Source organism: Periplaneta americana, chromosome 12 (genome assembly GCF_040183065.1).
Source record: "Periplaneta americana isolate PAMFEO1 chromosome 12, P.americana_PAMFEO1_priV1, whole genome shotgun sequence".
Lineage (NCBI taxonomy): Eukaryota > Metazoa > Arthropoda > Insecta > Blattodea > Blattidae > Periplaneta > Periplaneta americana.
In genome coordinates this window covers 1,433,062-1,451,382 of record NC_091128.1, presented here as the reverse complement: position 1 = coordinate 1,451,382, position 18,321 = coordinate 1,433,062, and the positions used below count along the sequence as shown (strand labels likewise).

The window sequence follows — 18,321 nt, the reverse complement described above, 5'->3', positions numbered from 1 at the left end:
TATACAGTAGTTACACTTAATACATTTGTTTTGTGTACAAACTCTGTTTACGTTGGTATGAACAGAAGTGCCCCTTACAGGGGGATGCATTTAGACAAAATATTATGGGGGGGGGGGAATATAACATTTTAGGTACTATTGCACCTTTTGGACACTCCGAAAGCTTATTTGGTACATAATTAACAAGCTGTCATCTTGAATTCCCTGAATTATACTGCGGAAGCAGATTCGGTTCACAGGTATTGAAATAACTGCAACCGAGAAAAATTGCACTACTGCACCTCGAAAGAATAGTGCTAATAAATTATTACTTCCGCAAATCTGCGCAGCTTAAGACTAGATTTTAAATAGAGGTAAATAGTGAATGAAGTGAAAAAAAATCATTTTTGGACGAACCAAAGGGGTTTTTTTTTTCTCTACCTTAGCAAAGTCTGCACTCAATGGTTGTATTTATATTTTGTCCCGTGTCCATTCATGCTAATTTGACATGCTATAATAACATTAAATGTAACAAAAACAAACAGTGTTACATACCCAAAGAACTACTTGACATGTTGATACCAAATATGAATGGAATCGACCACTTACAACAGAGTTACAGCACAAGGAAAACGGCAGACTCGCGGCGCTTGCTGAGTAAGAATGCTGGGTGGCGAAATGTGGCATGTTACCGGCTTCTTATCTCGCTATGCAGCCACCTCCGCTGATTAAGATTATCAATTCAGTGTTACTCAGCTATATAGGAAAAATAATTTAAGGGTTTAATTTCATTTTTTTACATGTCATTTTTCTCCATTTGTCCTCCTAAATATGGATTTTAGACCACTGCGCGACGGTTGAGAAATGTAAACATAACGCACACGACTGATTTTGAAGACGTCTCGGGAAGTTTGATTCCTTGGATGTAAGTTTACCGGTTACCTCTTTAAAATATTAAGGTGGGAGGGAAATATTTCTATTTGCCTGAATAAAATGCTTGTAGCACGACAAATAGAGTTTTTTTATATAATTAAGTTGATTTGTGTGACGTAAAATAAGTTAATAATTTTTTTCGCATTGCTTATGTTCACCGAATATTTAATTGAAATTAAATTGAAAGATATATATTATTTTAATGTGCCGAAGTACATATGATATTTCCATGCAGGTATTCTGCGTCATCATACGATGAAAGAGTAATGGAACGGAGAAAAATTCTCTCCGGCGCCGGGATTTCAACCCGGGTTTTCAGCTCTACGTGCTGATGCTTTATCCACTAAGCCACACAGGATACCCACCCCGGCGCCGGACAGAATCGTCTCAGATTAAGTTCCAACTCTTGGGTTCCCTCTAGTGGCCGCCCTCTGCACTACGTCATAGATGTCTATGAACGTAGGACTGAAGTCCACACATGTGATGAGGTGCACTCATTATGAGTGACTAGTTGGCCGGGATCCGACGGAATAAGCGCCGTCGTAAATTGAAAGAGTTTAAAAATCTTATTATTTGTAATTTTGTTCGTTTAACATAAAATAACAAATCATATTTTTATTTTTGCCTGTAGAGTTTTAAATGTTGTAAAATCTTGTTTTTACAACGTGAACTAAGTATCATTATTGTGTTAGTTCTGAGAATATTCAATTGAAATGGGAGTGTACAAATATTTCTTAATCTTTTAATTTTATTCTGAAATAAGCGCACGTTATTGTCTGTGCGCTCTGAATATTTAATTAAAATTAGGTTTTAGAGTTTACTTTCAATTTTTTTTTTATTTTGTTTAACGTGAAGTGAGCAGTGTTCATTCCCCTTTCTTTAAGACAGTATAATACAAAATTTAGACTCTATATCATCAGTATTTTTCTTATAGGTTTAAAACAATGTACGTGGCAATAACCTGCAACTTCCCTGTTCGTAACAAGCCAGGTGAAGGGATTGTTCAGAGCAAGAGAGAATTACGTGTACTTCCTATTGATTACACAGCGTTGCACTATCTCGTAATTCTTGTATTTTAATATTCACATTTTTATGGTAAACTATTCAAAAGACAGAAAAATTGTATTTGACTTCTTTTGTTGCTCTTTACTAAAGGAATTATCCACCAGAATTAATGACATTACTTACGGTTCATATTGTACAGGGTGATTCAGACCACCCGTAACAGTCTTTTATTTCGGAAACTAGTGCATTAAAATTTTCCAGAAAAAAATATTTATCACTAAACCACATGTGAACTATCACTTGAGCTTAATTTCATGAGTCAACTCTAATAGGAAGTAGGGTCAGTGGCGTATCAATTTAAAATTTCAAATGGGAGTCTGGGTCAAATAGGGTACCATTTGATAGAGCGCTTCAAAACAAACAACTTTCATAGGAAACGTTTTTATTAATTCATACTCTTTCAATGAGAAAACGTATGAAAACAAAATGGGTGATTCGAACCACAAGTAAGTCGTTTACTTCGGAATCTAGTGCATTAAAACTTTCGAGAAAAAATATTTATAACTAAGCCACATGTGAACTTTCACTTGAGCTTAATTTCATCAGTCAGCTTTAAAAGGAAGTAGGGTCAGTGGCGTATCACTTTCAAATTTCAAATGGGAGTCCAGGTCGAATAAGGTTCCATTTGATAGAGCTCTTCAAAACAAACAACTTTCATAGGAAACGTTTTTACCAATTCCTACTCTTTCAATGAGAAAACGTACAAAAATATAATGTCATCAAAATAGAGAAATGTTGCAAGACAAAAATGTAAACAAGACAATTATTAATGTTGATATTTTACTGAAAGACTGGACAATTCCATTAATTTTTATAAATGTTCAAACTGTCTGCCGTTCTGAGCAGCACACACCTGTACTCTTCCTCTAACACTGTCAGTGACTCCTAACACTTGGCGTGGTCAAGTGACTGGCAGGTCTCCCGGATTCGCTGTTTTATGTTATCTCTTATTGTGGGACAGTCTTGATAAACGATGTTTTTTTAATCGTCCCTAAAAATAGAATATTGTCAGGTAAAATCTGATGGTTTCATCGCTGTATTCTTTACACAGATGAAGCGATATTCAAGAGCAATGGTGATGTCAATATCCATAATGGTCACTACTGGTCTCAAGTCAGTCCTCTCTGACTGAGAGAAATGGACAACCAGCACCGGTGGAGTGTCAGTGTGACATCTTCGGACACTGAATGATTGGACCTTATTTCTTTGAAGGTGCTCTGAATAGTGTCATGTATGCTGACTTCCTGAAGAACATCCTCAACCAACTTTGGAGGACGTACCGCTGGCAACACGAGTAGTAATGTGGCTTCAGCAGGATGGTTACCCAGCTCATTTCTCTTTGGTGGCACGTGATATAGCCAATCAGCTCTTCGCTGGGTGATGGATTGGGAGATGCGGTTCTGTGGCATGGCCAGCACTATCTCCTGACTTCAATCCTTTGGATTTCTATTCTTGGGGACGGTTAAGAAATATCGTCTATCAAGATTGTCCCACGTGACAGTTATTTACTTAACAAGGCCCTTTCATTTAAATTACTTTAAACAGGTGTATAACATTAGATAAACTTCTAACTCCATACAGAAAATATGTGCGGGTCATTCCATAGTGACACACGTAACATTTTTTAAGTACCTAACTATGATCTTCACAGGATATTTAATTAAATACTTAGTAATTCATGAAAAAAACATTACTGTCTTTTAACATAAGTATTCCTAAATATAAACACAAATTCTTAATGAAAAGGAATAATTAATAGTGCAAAAAAATATTAAATATTGTATGGTGTGACACACGAACATTTTCTTGCCACTAGATTTATTACCAAAATGGAAAATGTTCATATTATTGTGCCAAATGACATAAATGCATTCAGTTGTTTTCCAAACAATTAAGACACTTGTGTAGTACATGTAACTGCTAAATCACGAAATTAAAAAAAAAACTAACAGTGCCATTAAGAAACAAAATATTGCAAATGTGTTGTGACACACCAACATTTCTGTCATGTTGGTTACTAATTGTTTTAAATGCACTATAAATACATCACTTCTTGTGGAAGACTTATACACTATGCCTACGGTTCTTATTATACAAAACAACACTATATTGCACTAAAATACACTTTTAAATTGAAATATCCATGGTTGTTTACAGCCATATGTGGTGATATTTCCTGTGTAATGTCATGTGACGAATATACCAATATGTCAACCATTTGTAGTACTTCCCTTCCTTGGACATCACAGACACTTTCAATTCTTCGCCACCACAAGATTTTGTAACTTCATATGTAGCCTATTTTTGACGTCTTTTTTTTACTTGGTCATTTAACGACACTGTATCAACCAGTAGGTTATTTAGTGTCAATGGGATTGGTGATAGCAAAATGGTATTTGGCGAGATGAAGCCGAGAATTCGCCATAGATTACCTGACATTCGCCTTATGGTTGGAGAAAACCTCGGAAAAAACCCCAACCAAGTAATCAGCCCAACTCAAATTCCTGGAAATACTATCAAAAAATGTTCAAAATGTATTAATATTTATATCAATAGAAAAACTAATATAGATTTAAAAAGGCCTAACTTTTAGATTTGCTAAATGATACTTAGGGTAAAATAATTAATGTTATTAAATAAAACGATTTTAAATTAGTATCAGAAATTTAGTACCATTTACCTAATCTGCAAATAATTACACCAATTTATTTATACACAGGCTTAGTATGGTGGCTACCTATTTACGATATAAATGTACTGCATAAGCTTGTTTTTAATATGAAATAAATTAACATAAACCAATTTTTTAAGTTTTTAATTCAAGGAATTAAAAAAATAATACATATTTTATACGAACTTTAGGCATAAATTGTCTTATGCTAATTTTAGGCCTACACACTATATTTTTACAACAGTTGTTGTTTAGTCTGTCCAAAGACAGGTGTGAACCTCACAAGTGATACCAAGAAGGCACCACTTATGAGGCAACTAGGTCAGGAGATAATGGGATAGCATGGCCAGTTCCTTTCCCCCTTACAACAGTTATGGAACACATATTTTCAAGAGTGTTTAACTTACAGTTTATGTACTTTGAAAAAAAAATGCACACACAATTATCTAAATCAACAATAAATATTTGAAATTCCACTGCTAATTATGTTTAGACGTAAAGACTTCCAATAACAACAAAACTTGTAACTGGATTTTAGGATAAACTTTAGTAACACACGAACATAACATTTTTGTTCGTGTGTCACAGTCATTGTGTTACGTGTGTCACGTGTTTTTCTTGTAGAATACGTACATAAATCAAAATGTTGTCCATATAAGAAGTTGATTGTTATGTGATGTTTCTCACTTTTATATTTATGAAACATGAAAAAATGAAATGGTTTTGAAGAAATATAAACAAATGTCCATTTGAGCGTGACACACGAACTCTCAACATTTCTTTGTAATAATTGCAATAAAGCACGAAATAATCATTGTATTACGGATTCTATGCATTGTAATTATTAACGAAGGTCCGCACTTCATTATTCACTGCATTTAACATACAGGAGTAATGATTTATTTGCCTTAAATGTGCATTCAAATATGTGATTCTAGTAGATAATTTCGCGCTCTTAAACCACAGACTTCTTGGCGCTTTTCCTCCCATATACGTGTTGTTACACAATGAGTGTTATCAGATTCAAAAAATTCGGATCATAACGAAAAAAATGACATATAACAAGCAGAGATTCGTGAGATTTTTATTTTTCGTGAAAATGTGGCATTTTCGTGGAATGGCCCATGCAGAGAAGAGCCTAACAGCTCAGCCACTAAATCTTACAGAGAGGACTGGAGAAACGGGATGCGATATAACCATTCGGCTGGACAGTAGCTAGCAATCAGTGTATTACGGAGATTTTAACTCAGAATTACACTGCCTTTTAGATGAAGAAGAAACAACTGGCCCGATGATGGTTTATGCTGCCTCTCAGACCTCAAGCAGCGACTACTTGGAGGAGATCGACAGGCAGGAGATGATGATCAGGAAGGAGGGGCTGATGAAGCTGGAGGTGCATCTGTAAAAAATATGAAGGTACAGGAACTGTTTACAAGCAGAATCCTTGGATACGCAGAGTAGCGCAATCAGCTTGTTGGCCGCCATTGTTATTCCATTTCAACACGCTTGGGACAGAAACATTTAAAGCAGGGCCGGGCATGAGAGCGGCTCCATTTAGTCGGCCAGAGCTGCTCTCGCTCCACAAGGCACTTCAATTCCAAGCCAGAGCAGAACGCTCACGCAGTGGCGGACTCGCATTACAGCTACCTTCCCTGCATTAATATAACAAGAGCCACGGTTGTTCTAGTCATTCAGTCTGTCAGTACATAATAGTTTATATGGATATTACATCAATCCATTGTACAGTACAAACTTTATAACACTCTTATTAATGAAATAAACTTCGCTCTATGCACACACACACACAAATCATTAGGCTTATTTACATAACCCATACGCACATACTGCAATCTCCTCACCACGGTTCTACGAGACAGGCGTATGGCTTCCACTTTCCCTACTTGCTGTGGATAGAGTTCACCTGCCAATATAATTAAACATCGCTTGCTGAATTTACCTTCGTTGAATGTTTTCAATTCCCTTGCAATTTCGTGGCAAATTTTGTAGCTAATTCTCATAGCCGATTCAATAAGTGCATTATTATCCTGTTAATACATAATATAATATAATATAATATAGTATAATATAATATAATATAATATAATATAATATAATATAATATGATATAATATAATACAATATATGATATGATATGATATGATATGATATGATATGATATGATATGATATGATATGATATGATATGATATGATATGATATGATATGATATGATATGATATGATATGATATGATATGATATGATATGATATGATATGATATGATATGATATGATATGATATGATATGATATGATATGATATGATATGATATGATATGATATGATATGATATGATATGATATGATATGATATGATATGATATGATATGATATGATATGATATGATATGATATGATATGATATGATATGATATGATATGATATGATATGATATGATATGATATGATATGATATGATATGATATGATATGATATGATATGATATGATATGATATGATATGATATGATATGATATGATATGATATGATATGATATGATATGATATGATATGATATGATATGATATGATATGATATGATATGATATGATATGATATGATATGATATGATATGATATGATATGATATGATATGATATGATATGATATGATATGATATGATATGATATGATATGATATGATATGATATGATATGATATGATATGATATGATATGATATGATATGATATGATATGATATGATATGATATGATATGATATGATATGATATGATATGATATGATATGATATGATATGATATGATATGATATGATATGATATGATATGATATGATATGATATGATATGATATGATATGATATGATATGATATGATATGATATGATATGATATGATATGATATGATATGATATGATATGATATGATATGATATGATATGATATGATATGATATGATATGATATGATATGATATGATATGATATGATATGATATAATATAATATGACATGACATATGATATGATGTGATATGATATATCAAACTGTAACATACTATACTGTGATATAACATAATACTTGTATAATTTAAAATTATATTTTACTACATGTATAATAACTTATAATGCAATATAAATATCAATAGATACTCTGATATAAAGTACCTGAGAAACATTTTCTTTAAGTTGTTGTATTAATTTATGGCGTTCATTACCAACATATTTGTCATATTCAGTAGCATGCTGTAAAGAATAATGCCGTTGGATATTGAACTTCTTAATCGGTTACATTTAAAAAAATACTGCATTACTAATGTCATTTCGGAATATTCTGTGATACTGTAATTATCATCATCATTATCATGTTCATCAGCCGCTTTAATGTATGAGCGGAAGCTCCGTCTTCAAAGTTCGCCTTCACATTGCAGAGTCACCACTGCACCGACACTGAATGACGTACAGTATGCATACGTCACCACGCCCGCAAGAACCGCTCTTTAAGCACACAGCGCTCATTTCTCAGAATCACGTAATGTGCCCAGCCCTGATTTAAAGTAAAACTCAATTTAGGCCATTGTCCGTGGCCCTTATATTTGATTCTGATTTAAGTTACATTTATTCCCTATACACTGTATACGACAAATAGTGTGCGCTGGAATAAAAGTGGCTGATTTGTCGGAATTTCCGGCCCAAATGATTGTGGTACTCACGGACTCCGTGCACAAGTTCAGCACACCTGAATTTTTATTGGTAGCGACTAGGGCATTTATCCTGGGGTGTCATTCAGCCAGCTCACACCAATCGCCCGATTCACTTGTTTGAAGTTAAAACAAATTAGGTTCTCGACAGAAATGAAAAACATTAATATGTTTAACATTTTGTAAGGAGCAGTGATGCGCCTCCTACAGCCTCTCCTACCCAATTCCCAACCTCAACCTGCCCGTGATACACCCTGCTTTTAACAGATGAGGATCTGGGGACCGAGTCACAGCGGTATAACTGTTTCATCTAAAATGGAGGAAATGCCATTTACATATGTGCTGGCCTATCACAGCACAACAGCGTCCCTCAGCGGCACATGAGGGAAAGGTCGGTGGAGCTAAATAACATCTATTTAGTCCTCCCGGCTAGGTCCGAAGGACCCGTTGACGAACGACAGGAGCGGTCCCCCTTGCATAATGGGGGTTTACGTCGGGTGATGTAACTGCCACATTGTAAAAACTGGTGCCCGTTAAGGGAACAGTTACATGAAAGCCACAGATCCAGCAGAAATGAATGAAGACCACCTGAAGACCTGTGAAGCATTAAGATCAGAAGAAATTGCAGTTCAAAAGCATTGGAAAGCACGACTGCTAATGGCTTCATTGCCAAATGCAAGGCACTAGACAACAACAACAACAACATTTTAACACGGAATTCTGTAACTTTTTAACATGACAGTAAACATAATCATATCACATTATTAAATCGTTCTTTCTTACTCAAGGGTGGAGGCAGTCACTTGACTGAATCTAATGTTACTGCTACAATAAGTAGGGGAAAAAAACATTTACGTTTTTAGCATCAATAGCGATTCTAGGAACAAATGTTTATATTGGGAGATGATAATTAACCCTCTATTGGACAGGCACATTTAAAAACACTACCGAAATCGCGACGAAATTAAAAATTACTGAGGAGAATAATGTTTTGTGGTTGTAACACATTACATTGTTTTATGGCCATCCATCCTTATCAATAAATACGAACAAAATAAATCGCATAATGCAGCGCTTGTGAAAGTATGGACTTCGGTGAATCGTAAATTATATTTAAATAATATTTCAAATTTGAAGAATAGGTCTGCTACAAAAAGTGTACAAAGTCATGAAAATGTGGATCAATAAAAACATGAAACTTCTTCATTAATAATAATTATAATATAATTGTAAAATTACAAAATAAATATTAATAATTATTATATCTCATTATTATTAATAATATTAATACTATTAAAGATCTAAAAAAATAATATTAATCAGTTTCATATCTGGATTCTCTGCATATTTATTCATGAAAACAAATTACCGAAACAGGCTAAATGCAAAAGCAGAAATGAGACTATAGCTTTCCGCCCTAAAAGATTTGTATCCTTTAAAAGGGAACATATTAATCCCATCGAACAGGATAATTAAATACTGGATTTTATATAATTACGTGTGATAATTATTAAATACTATTAAATTATATTAAGATTTATATTGCAAAGATTATTTTGTTTTGTTTATCTTTTAACGATCTTATAAAAGTTCAAAGTAGATATATTAATTATAGTAAATGTGCACTTTTAAAATAAATTGAAAATGCAAGTTTTTGACAATGTGGCTATGGTATGTGCGTCATTAACACAGATTCAATTCAACATTTACACCCACTTCAATAAATAATAATAATAATAATAATAATAATAATAATAATAATAATAATAATATCATCATCATCATCATCTTGATGTTAGAGACACAGGGGAAGGCTTGACTAAGTTCGTTTCTTTGTAAATCAGTTCTTCATGGAAATATTAATCATTTCATCACAAAAAATGCAAATTTTGATTTAGTTCCTTTCTGAAACTTGCGCTTCAAATATACAGGTTGTAGTTATAATTACAGAGTCAGGTACACATATTTTATCAAATAATTACATATTTGGGTAAACCGCGGTAATGTATTCTTAAAATCATATTTGTTTCTCATAAAATTCTACTTTTTACTAAATTTAATATTATTATTATTATTATTATTATTATTATTATTATTATTATTACCGTTATAACAACAATATTAATAATATATAATATTACAAATGGCTTTTAGAGAACCCAGAATTTCATTGCCGCCCTCACATAAACTCGCCATCTCACAGTTTGAAATTTTCTTAATTTAGCTGCACATAATTAATAACTTCTCTTCTATTTCACAGATTTTCATGAAATTTTATGTAGAACTTTAAGGTAGCGTATTTTATTTCTGTATGAACACCGATTACAATTGTTTAGGGGGAACAACCTCTTTATAGTGGTGAATTTAGGCAAAATTAATAACTTTCTTCCTATCTAACATATTTTCATGAAACTTGATTGCAGAACTTAAAGTTAGCTATGTGATCTGAGTACAAAATCTGATAATGTTTGTGCAATGGAAACTAGCTCTTTAGAGGGTGTGAATTTATTAAAAATTAATAACTTCCTTCCTATCTAACATATTTTCATGAAACTTGATGCAGAACTTAAAGGTAGCTGTGTGATCTGAGTACAAATTCTGATAATGTTTGTGTAAGGGAAAATACCTCTTTATAGGGAGTGAATTGAAACAACATTTATAACGTCTTTTTCTTACCTAATGTATTTTCATGAAACTTCATGCAAAAGTTGAAGGTACCATATGTTACTGTTTAATTTTAAATCTTTTTTTATGTCTAATATTCTTGGTGTCATGTTCGATAAGAATCTTTGTTGGTCTTATCACCTTTATGATCTTTATAATCCTTTAGACAGTATAAGGGGGGCGAAGGCTAATTGGGATTTCCTGGTCTCTGACTGGGTCAAAAACCCTGATGGATCTGATATTTAACCCTTGCGGTGAATTTCGGTGAAGTCCGGAGGGCCTAATTAGTCAAATCCACTCTCCTCACCTCCACGCTGGGGCCCCCTGGGATCTTTTAAGATGCCAAAGAGAGAGTGGTGTGCGGAGAGCAATGGGAAGCTTCCGCATTTATTCATCCCAAAGAAGACTTCAAACATAATTATGCCATGATGCGTCCTTTCTTGGTAAAAGAATCCGGACGTAAACTATCCCCCAATCGGATGTCCGGGAGGGGGATACTGAGGAAGGTCGTATCATGGTGGAAGCCATCACCGATGAAGAAAGAAGAGCTATAGAAACTCTAGATCTGCCAGGTAAGATGGAAAACTTGAAGGAAGCAAGGAGAAGAAATGAGTGGATGTGATGGGAATATCAGAAGGGAGGCGGAGGAATGGTGGAGAGTTGATGAGTGATGTGTAGGGTTCGAAGTTGAAATATCATAATTTTTCTGACATCACAGACAAAGCGAGATACGATATAAACTCGTTTCTATTCAACACGAACCAATATAGTCTATGACTATTTTTTTTTGCATTTCTTTGCACTTTTTGTCTTTTATTGTTTACTGACAATTTTTTAGGAAATGCCCTACTTTTTTTGCATTATTACCCTTTCCTTATTTTGAACGGAATTTTTTACGGTGTAATCGTAGCCTACATTCCAGAACCTAGTGCAGATTGCGTCATGCAGGAATTTGCCTTATGGTTGCATCAATCTTAACTCCTGACCATGTGTGGGACGTGCTTGCCCCCATTTAACGCAACAGTACAAATATTGCAGCCGCAGTGCTCGCAGTTAGAATACTGTATCTTACAAGTAAAGACAGTATAGATAGAGAAAGTGTTGCTTCTATAGCGGTTTCTCAAGTCTGATCCTCAAATAATTCATATGTCAATGGTAAATTTTCAATTTTGGCAACAACAATAACATGGTTAGAGAAAGGAGATGAGACCATTCATTCAGCTGTCAAAAATATTAAAAGTTTCGAAGAACATTTGTAAAAGTGAGTAGGAAATTTGGATAGGAAATAAGGGGGAAAATAAAAAAAAAAGTATTGGAAAATAACATTGGATATCAGTCATGTCTAAAGCCGATAAAGGTGTGCAAGCTGAAAACACTGACTTCAGTGTTTTTGATGAAGATTTTTCACCTGCGGACCTTGGTCACTTCACGTATGTGCCCATGACGTCAGTTGAAGGAGAGAAGAGCTTTTCAATACACAGGAATGTCTTTCAAGTCTGAGATCCTAGAAATCATTATGATGTCAAATTTTTTACAATTTTAAAGCCATGTTATAAGTCATTTTCCTGTGATTTTTAGGTCATCAACTTCCGAGCCCTAATTACAAATAACTGTAAAATATACACAATGCTTCAACTTGTAAGTCAAGTAAATAAACCTTTATTATTTATACAAACATAGCCTCTGGCTACGTGTGGATTTTAAAATGTTCAATAACACATAGTAATGCGAACAAAATAAAATGTTTGAGGAAAGGAAAGCAAACTTAAAAGTGTGTAATTTAGTTATATGTTGTTCAATGTTATATTGAGTTTGCACTGTTCAACAGGTTCGGTCCAGACCAACAGCCTAATTAACATCAGGACGGCTGTTGAGACTGAAAACACCAAATATTGGCACACCTTCATAAATAATGACTACGAAGACGACGTAGATATTCCTCATTTAGAAGAGCTGCCTTCTGTTGACGGTAAGTCAACTATATCCACCATAAACATTCACTTACGGCTAATAATAGCACGTTCAGGGCAAAATTTTAATATTTTTATCACAAAATTTGCAGAGTTCTTTGTCACATACGAGTAAACGAGGTAATGACGACATTATGCAATTGTAAGGAATAATAAAGACAAAGAGGGGAAGGAACTGGCAAGACTAAACCATTATCTCCTGGCTTAGTTGCCTCATGAATGGTACCTTGATGGTGTCACTTGTGAGTTCAGACCTGTCTTTTCTGGCAGTTGACTAAACAACAACAGTATTGACAAATTATACAGAGTGTTTTAAAAAATAGACTGAAAGTAATCAAAGTGTTAGGGAATGTTAGCTAAGAATTGTTAGAGGTTGAATTGCACCGTAATTTTGTCGGAAAATGTGTTACATGCAATCATACCTGGGGAATCACCAGTGTCTTGTCCTGAAAATCGACTTCTGGTCCCAGCAGTGAACGTTCTAGGAAATAGTTTCAGGAGAGCGGCAAGAAACCCGAGAGACGGAAAGTGGAGACATTATTAGCAAGAACGAGAAGCCGCAAACTGATCTGCGCGGGTCAGATTGGTTCACGACCGGAATAACACTAAAATTATGTTAAGAGTACAATTTCTATAACTGTTTTTTTTTTTTTGTTTTTAGTTTGTTTGAAGAAGACAAACTATATCCCAAGTAATGGTTCGTTTATATATATATATATTTTTTTTTTTTTTGAGGCAGGTCAAGCCTAATAATAACTGATAGGATTTGAGCAATAATTATTCCACTTTCTGTTGAATAAACTGAAACATCGGTCACATGACTCTGTGAAAAAAAAATCCATTTTAGAGTTATTCAAGAAATAAAAATCACTGCATCCAGGCTCGAATCCGCTCTTGCCTGCATGATTTGCACATGTCTGAGCCATCTGAGACGAGACGGAGGACTTCACTTCTGCGCCTGTCAGTACCCTCACCGAGGTCTGAATGTAGTACACTATAAGTGGTACAGTCATTAAGTTCTAATACTGAGCGCATAGTGACGTTGTGGTGCACTATAGCGCACATGTGGCACCATGGTATGATACCTTGTCAGTTAGTCTCTCGGCCCAACAAGAGATAGTTGAGTGCATGCACTGTAAGCAGAACTACGGTCTTTGTTGTGACGGTGATTTGAATGCGCACGTCGGAACCCGAGATGTCACAGTTTGAGCAACGGGCAAACATCAAGTTCTGCCAGAAATTAGGCAAAACTGCTGCCGAAACGTTTAAAATGATGCAGCAAGTTTACAGTGAGGACGCAGTGAGTCGCAGTGTTGTGTTTAGGTGGCACCGACATTTCTTGCAAGGAAGAGACAGTTTGGAAGATGATGTGCGTACTGGTCGGCCACAAACAATTCGAACTGAACGCAAGATCCAAGAAGTTGCAACGTTGGTGCATGCTAACCACTCCCAATCGGTAGACGATATCGCAGCAACAGTAGGGGTCAGCCATGGTACTTGCTACAAAATTCTGTCTGATGACCTGAACATGTCTCGTGTTACCCAGCACAGTGTGCCACGAATCCTGTCGCAAGACCAACGTGATGATCGCATGACGATTTGTGGTGACCTCATCAGTAGTGCTGACGATAATCCGACGTTTCTCAACCGGATAATAACTGGAGACGAAACTTGGTGTTTCCTTTACAATCCGCAACTGAAATGACAATCCGCCACCTGGAAAACGCTGTTATCACCACGACAGAAAAAACCGCGACAAGACAGGTCAAAAGGCAAGGTGATGCTTGATTCAAATGGAATTGTTCACATGGAATTCAATTCGCCGTAAGCGACCTGAGCTATGGCGTACAAAGAATTGGCTGTTGCTACATGAACCCCCCCTGAACATCGCTCTGTCCTTGTCCAAGAGAAACTTGCAAGACAACAGGTGACAGTTCTTCCACACCCTCCGTACTCACCTGATCTCGCACCATGCGATTTTTTTCTCTTTCCTCGCATGAAAGCAACCCTACGTGGGCGTAGATTTCATTCTTCCGAAGAGGTCATGACTGCCACAGGAGCAGCCATACGGGATCTTCCTGCCAACATCTTTCAGCGGTGCTTCCAGCAGCTATACCAACGTTGGCAAACGTGCATAACGGCCAACGGAGACTATTTTGAGGGAGGATGTGGTTCTATTTAAATGTACGCCGTGTTATGCGGCATCTTGTGATACATCCAGATTCTTGTGGGAGCCTACCCTCCAGGCGTCAAGTCTTAGAACTTATGACTGTACCACGTATAGACGGCCAGTTCAAGAGGGAAACAACTCAACATTTAAAGTTATGAGAAACGAGAATTTTAAAGCTTCATGTTGCTGTGAAAAATCCAATTAACGCATTTTAATTATTTGAAACTTATGATGTAACTATTTGAAACATCATTAACAGAATTCTGGAGTAATTGGTTACTCACACGACATATTGCTTTAAAATGCAGTTTTCTCAAAACTTTCAATTTTCAGTCGTTTCCTTCTAAACTGGGTCGTTCATATCAATATACAAATCCATTTTCTTCGTATTTTCTCAAGTGCATTTCAGAACGGTTTACGACAGCATTCGAAATAGAACGAATGCTCCATATCTCTGAGCATGCGCAGTTGCTTGTATCTGGAACTTTGAATATTCAAAGGCCCATTACTTTTTTCTTATATTGTACATAATCACGGCTCCCTAAAAATGATTTACTTATTGTTGATAGTTTGATGACGTACATATTATCATTCTTAGAGTAAGGGAGGGTATTTTCGGATACCATTTTGATGTTTCAAAATAAAGGTAATTGAAAAAAGTTAGAACTGGAATTACTTAGTATTATAATAACCTCTTGGGGTTCCTGCAGATTGTACATAAGTATTATGTAATTTACATAATATGTATTTGCTGTATAACTTGCAAAGACAAAACAGAAATAATATCATCACTGACAGAATGGGAAGCTAATGTCGGATACATTAGACATTATTATGTAAGAGGTATGATAATGCATTTAAAATAATATATTGCATATCAGAAACTATTACAATAGTGTTCTGTTTAGCCAACTGATATGCAAGCCTTTTAACATCATTTCTGGTTCATCCTAAATATTTTCTCTCCATCATTAACACATAGTCAACTAGCAAGTGAAGCTGGGAGAATTGGTTTTCGTCCAAGTTTCGATTTAACGGCTTTGGTGGGCTCAGAGTTGGACCGTACATAATCAAATAATGTTGATCGAGATACATTGAATCTTTTGGAAGCAGCAAGATAGCCCATTCTTTTCTCCCGTACTGCGACAATGGCATTTACCATATCTTCAGACTTCCATTTTTTTTAGACTGAATCTCTTTTTTCTTTTACTTTAGGTATCTAAAAATATCAGAAGAAGAAACAATTTGTTACTTCATAATATTCGATTAATTAGAAAATTAATTACTTACATTAATTAAAAATACCCAGGAGTAAAAATGTAGTGGTTTGTTATAGAAAACATATAAATGGGTTTAAGGCAGCTTTTATGTAGCGAGCAGCATTGAAATATAGCCGACAATGCCCTCGGCTAGTATCCGACATTGCCCTCGGCTAGTATCCGACATTGCCCTCGGCTAGTATCCGACATTGGCCGACTCTTCACAAACAGTAAAACAAGCCAGCTGCATGAAACATGTTGTCGATAGCATTTCTGCAATTAGAGAATTAAGAAGCCTTATCTATGGTATATCAAACAGTGCATACCATGTTGTGTAAATATAAGAATAACTTGTAACGAATAAATTACATTACTTACCCTCAAAAAGTTTTTTTTTTTTTTTTTTTTTTTTTTTGCAGAAACTTTGAAAACACGCTATTCACACACAGTGAAGCACTCAACAGTAATGGCTATTCATGCAGATGTTCGTCTACTTGTAGAGAACGTAATGCATTATTTTCACATCAGATTGCACCATTCGATGGAAAAGAAATATGTTATCCGAGATTATCCGACATTACCAGACCTATCCGACAATCCCCTCCCTTACTCTATCTAATACGTACTATTTATTCTGTTCATTAGCTAGCAATCAGTGTGATAACGACGATTTTCACTCAGCATTGTTGTTGTTGTTTAGCCAACTGTCCGAAGACAAGTCTGAACCTCACAAGTGATACCAAGAACGCACACTTATGAGGTAACTAGGTCAGGAGATTATGGGTTAGGGTGGCCAGTTCCTTTCCCCCTCCAGAGCATACATCGCCGACTAGCTACATATTACACTAGTCAGACTTCAGATGCATACAAACAATAATTGTTGTTCCTCTGACACACATCGTCAAGTGAGATGTACTGCCTGGTAATATATGTACATATCAGCCAGAAACTCAATATTGCTTTTTAGCTGGACCCTGAACAGAAGAGGAGGCAGATGCAGTCCAGGTGATCTACAAATCCGCACATTTCAACGATTCGACTTCTTCTGAAGGTACAGTAATATTTCAAAGTAGGGAAGCAGTAACTAAATACAATGAATACAGGCTGTTTCAAGAGGAATAGTAAATATTTTGGAGAGCGGTAGTATGTACTATAGTGTGTAAAGAGTTCATATAAACATGTGTCCAATTTTCAATGTATGTTGAAATACAGCTCCTAGTATGTTACATATAAAAGACCTTAGAAATGATATGAAGCAAATGACTACGCACAAAGGAATAGTACGTGTCGCTCTTGTAAGATCGTCTGAGGGCAGCATTTGTATTTCCTTTGGCCACGAAGATGGGCATGTTCGTACAGCGCCTGTACATTTTAGCCTCCAGGTAACTCATTTAATATCATATTCCCAGAAAGATGAATCAGCCCCGGTAATCACGTGCATTGGCCTCCAAAGTCCCCAGACCTTAATCCTGTCGATTTTGTCTTTTGAAGCGAAGTATACAAAACCCTAGCAAACACAAGGATCAAATTATTGGTCGCTCACATTATGAATAGTATTGCTCTCAAAAGGAACAACAAGACGACCTGAGAAGGACAGAGCGGAAGAGTGCATTCAACTGTTGAATTATATTGATACCATGTAAATAAACAATAAATGTAATTGTTAAGTCATTTGTCTTTCCTCCTTGTCTTGTAGGCTTGTTATGCACAACATACAAGCAGTTGTATTTCCATACCCATTGAAAATTGGGCACTTGTTTATATAAACTTTTTTACTCAGCATAGTCCATACTACCGTCCTCTAAATATTTACTATTCCTGCTGAAACACCCTCTATTTAAAAAAATTAATTACCTACTCATCTGTCATTTAAACTGCAGAATGATTCTCCCGTTTTGTTTGTCAAACTC

General features: G+C 35.4%; 1 protein-coding gene across 1 annotated transcript in view; it reads left to right on the top strand.

The window, feature by feature from the left end:
• Nucleotides 1–17,547, top strand: part of LOC138710116 (uncharacterized) — a 53,164-nt gene extending 35,617 nt beyond the window's left edge. The window contains exons 2-3 of the mRNA XM_069840751.1: nucleotides 12,841–12,981; nucleotides 17,379–17,547. Coding sequence (XP_069696852.1) covers nucleotides 12,841–12,981; nucleotides 17,379–17,389 — 152 coding nt within the window. The 3' untranslated portion in view covers nucleotides 17,390–17,547. The remainder of the gene's footprint in view (nucleotides 1–12,840; nucleotides 12,982–17,378) is intronic.
• Nucleotides 17,548–18,321: the final 774 nt, after the last annotated feature.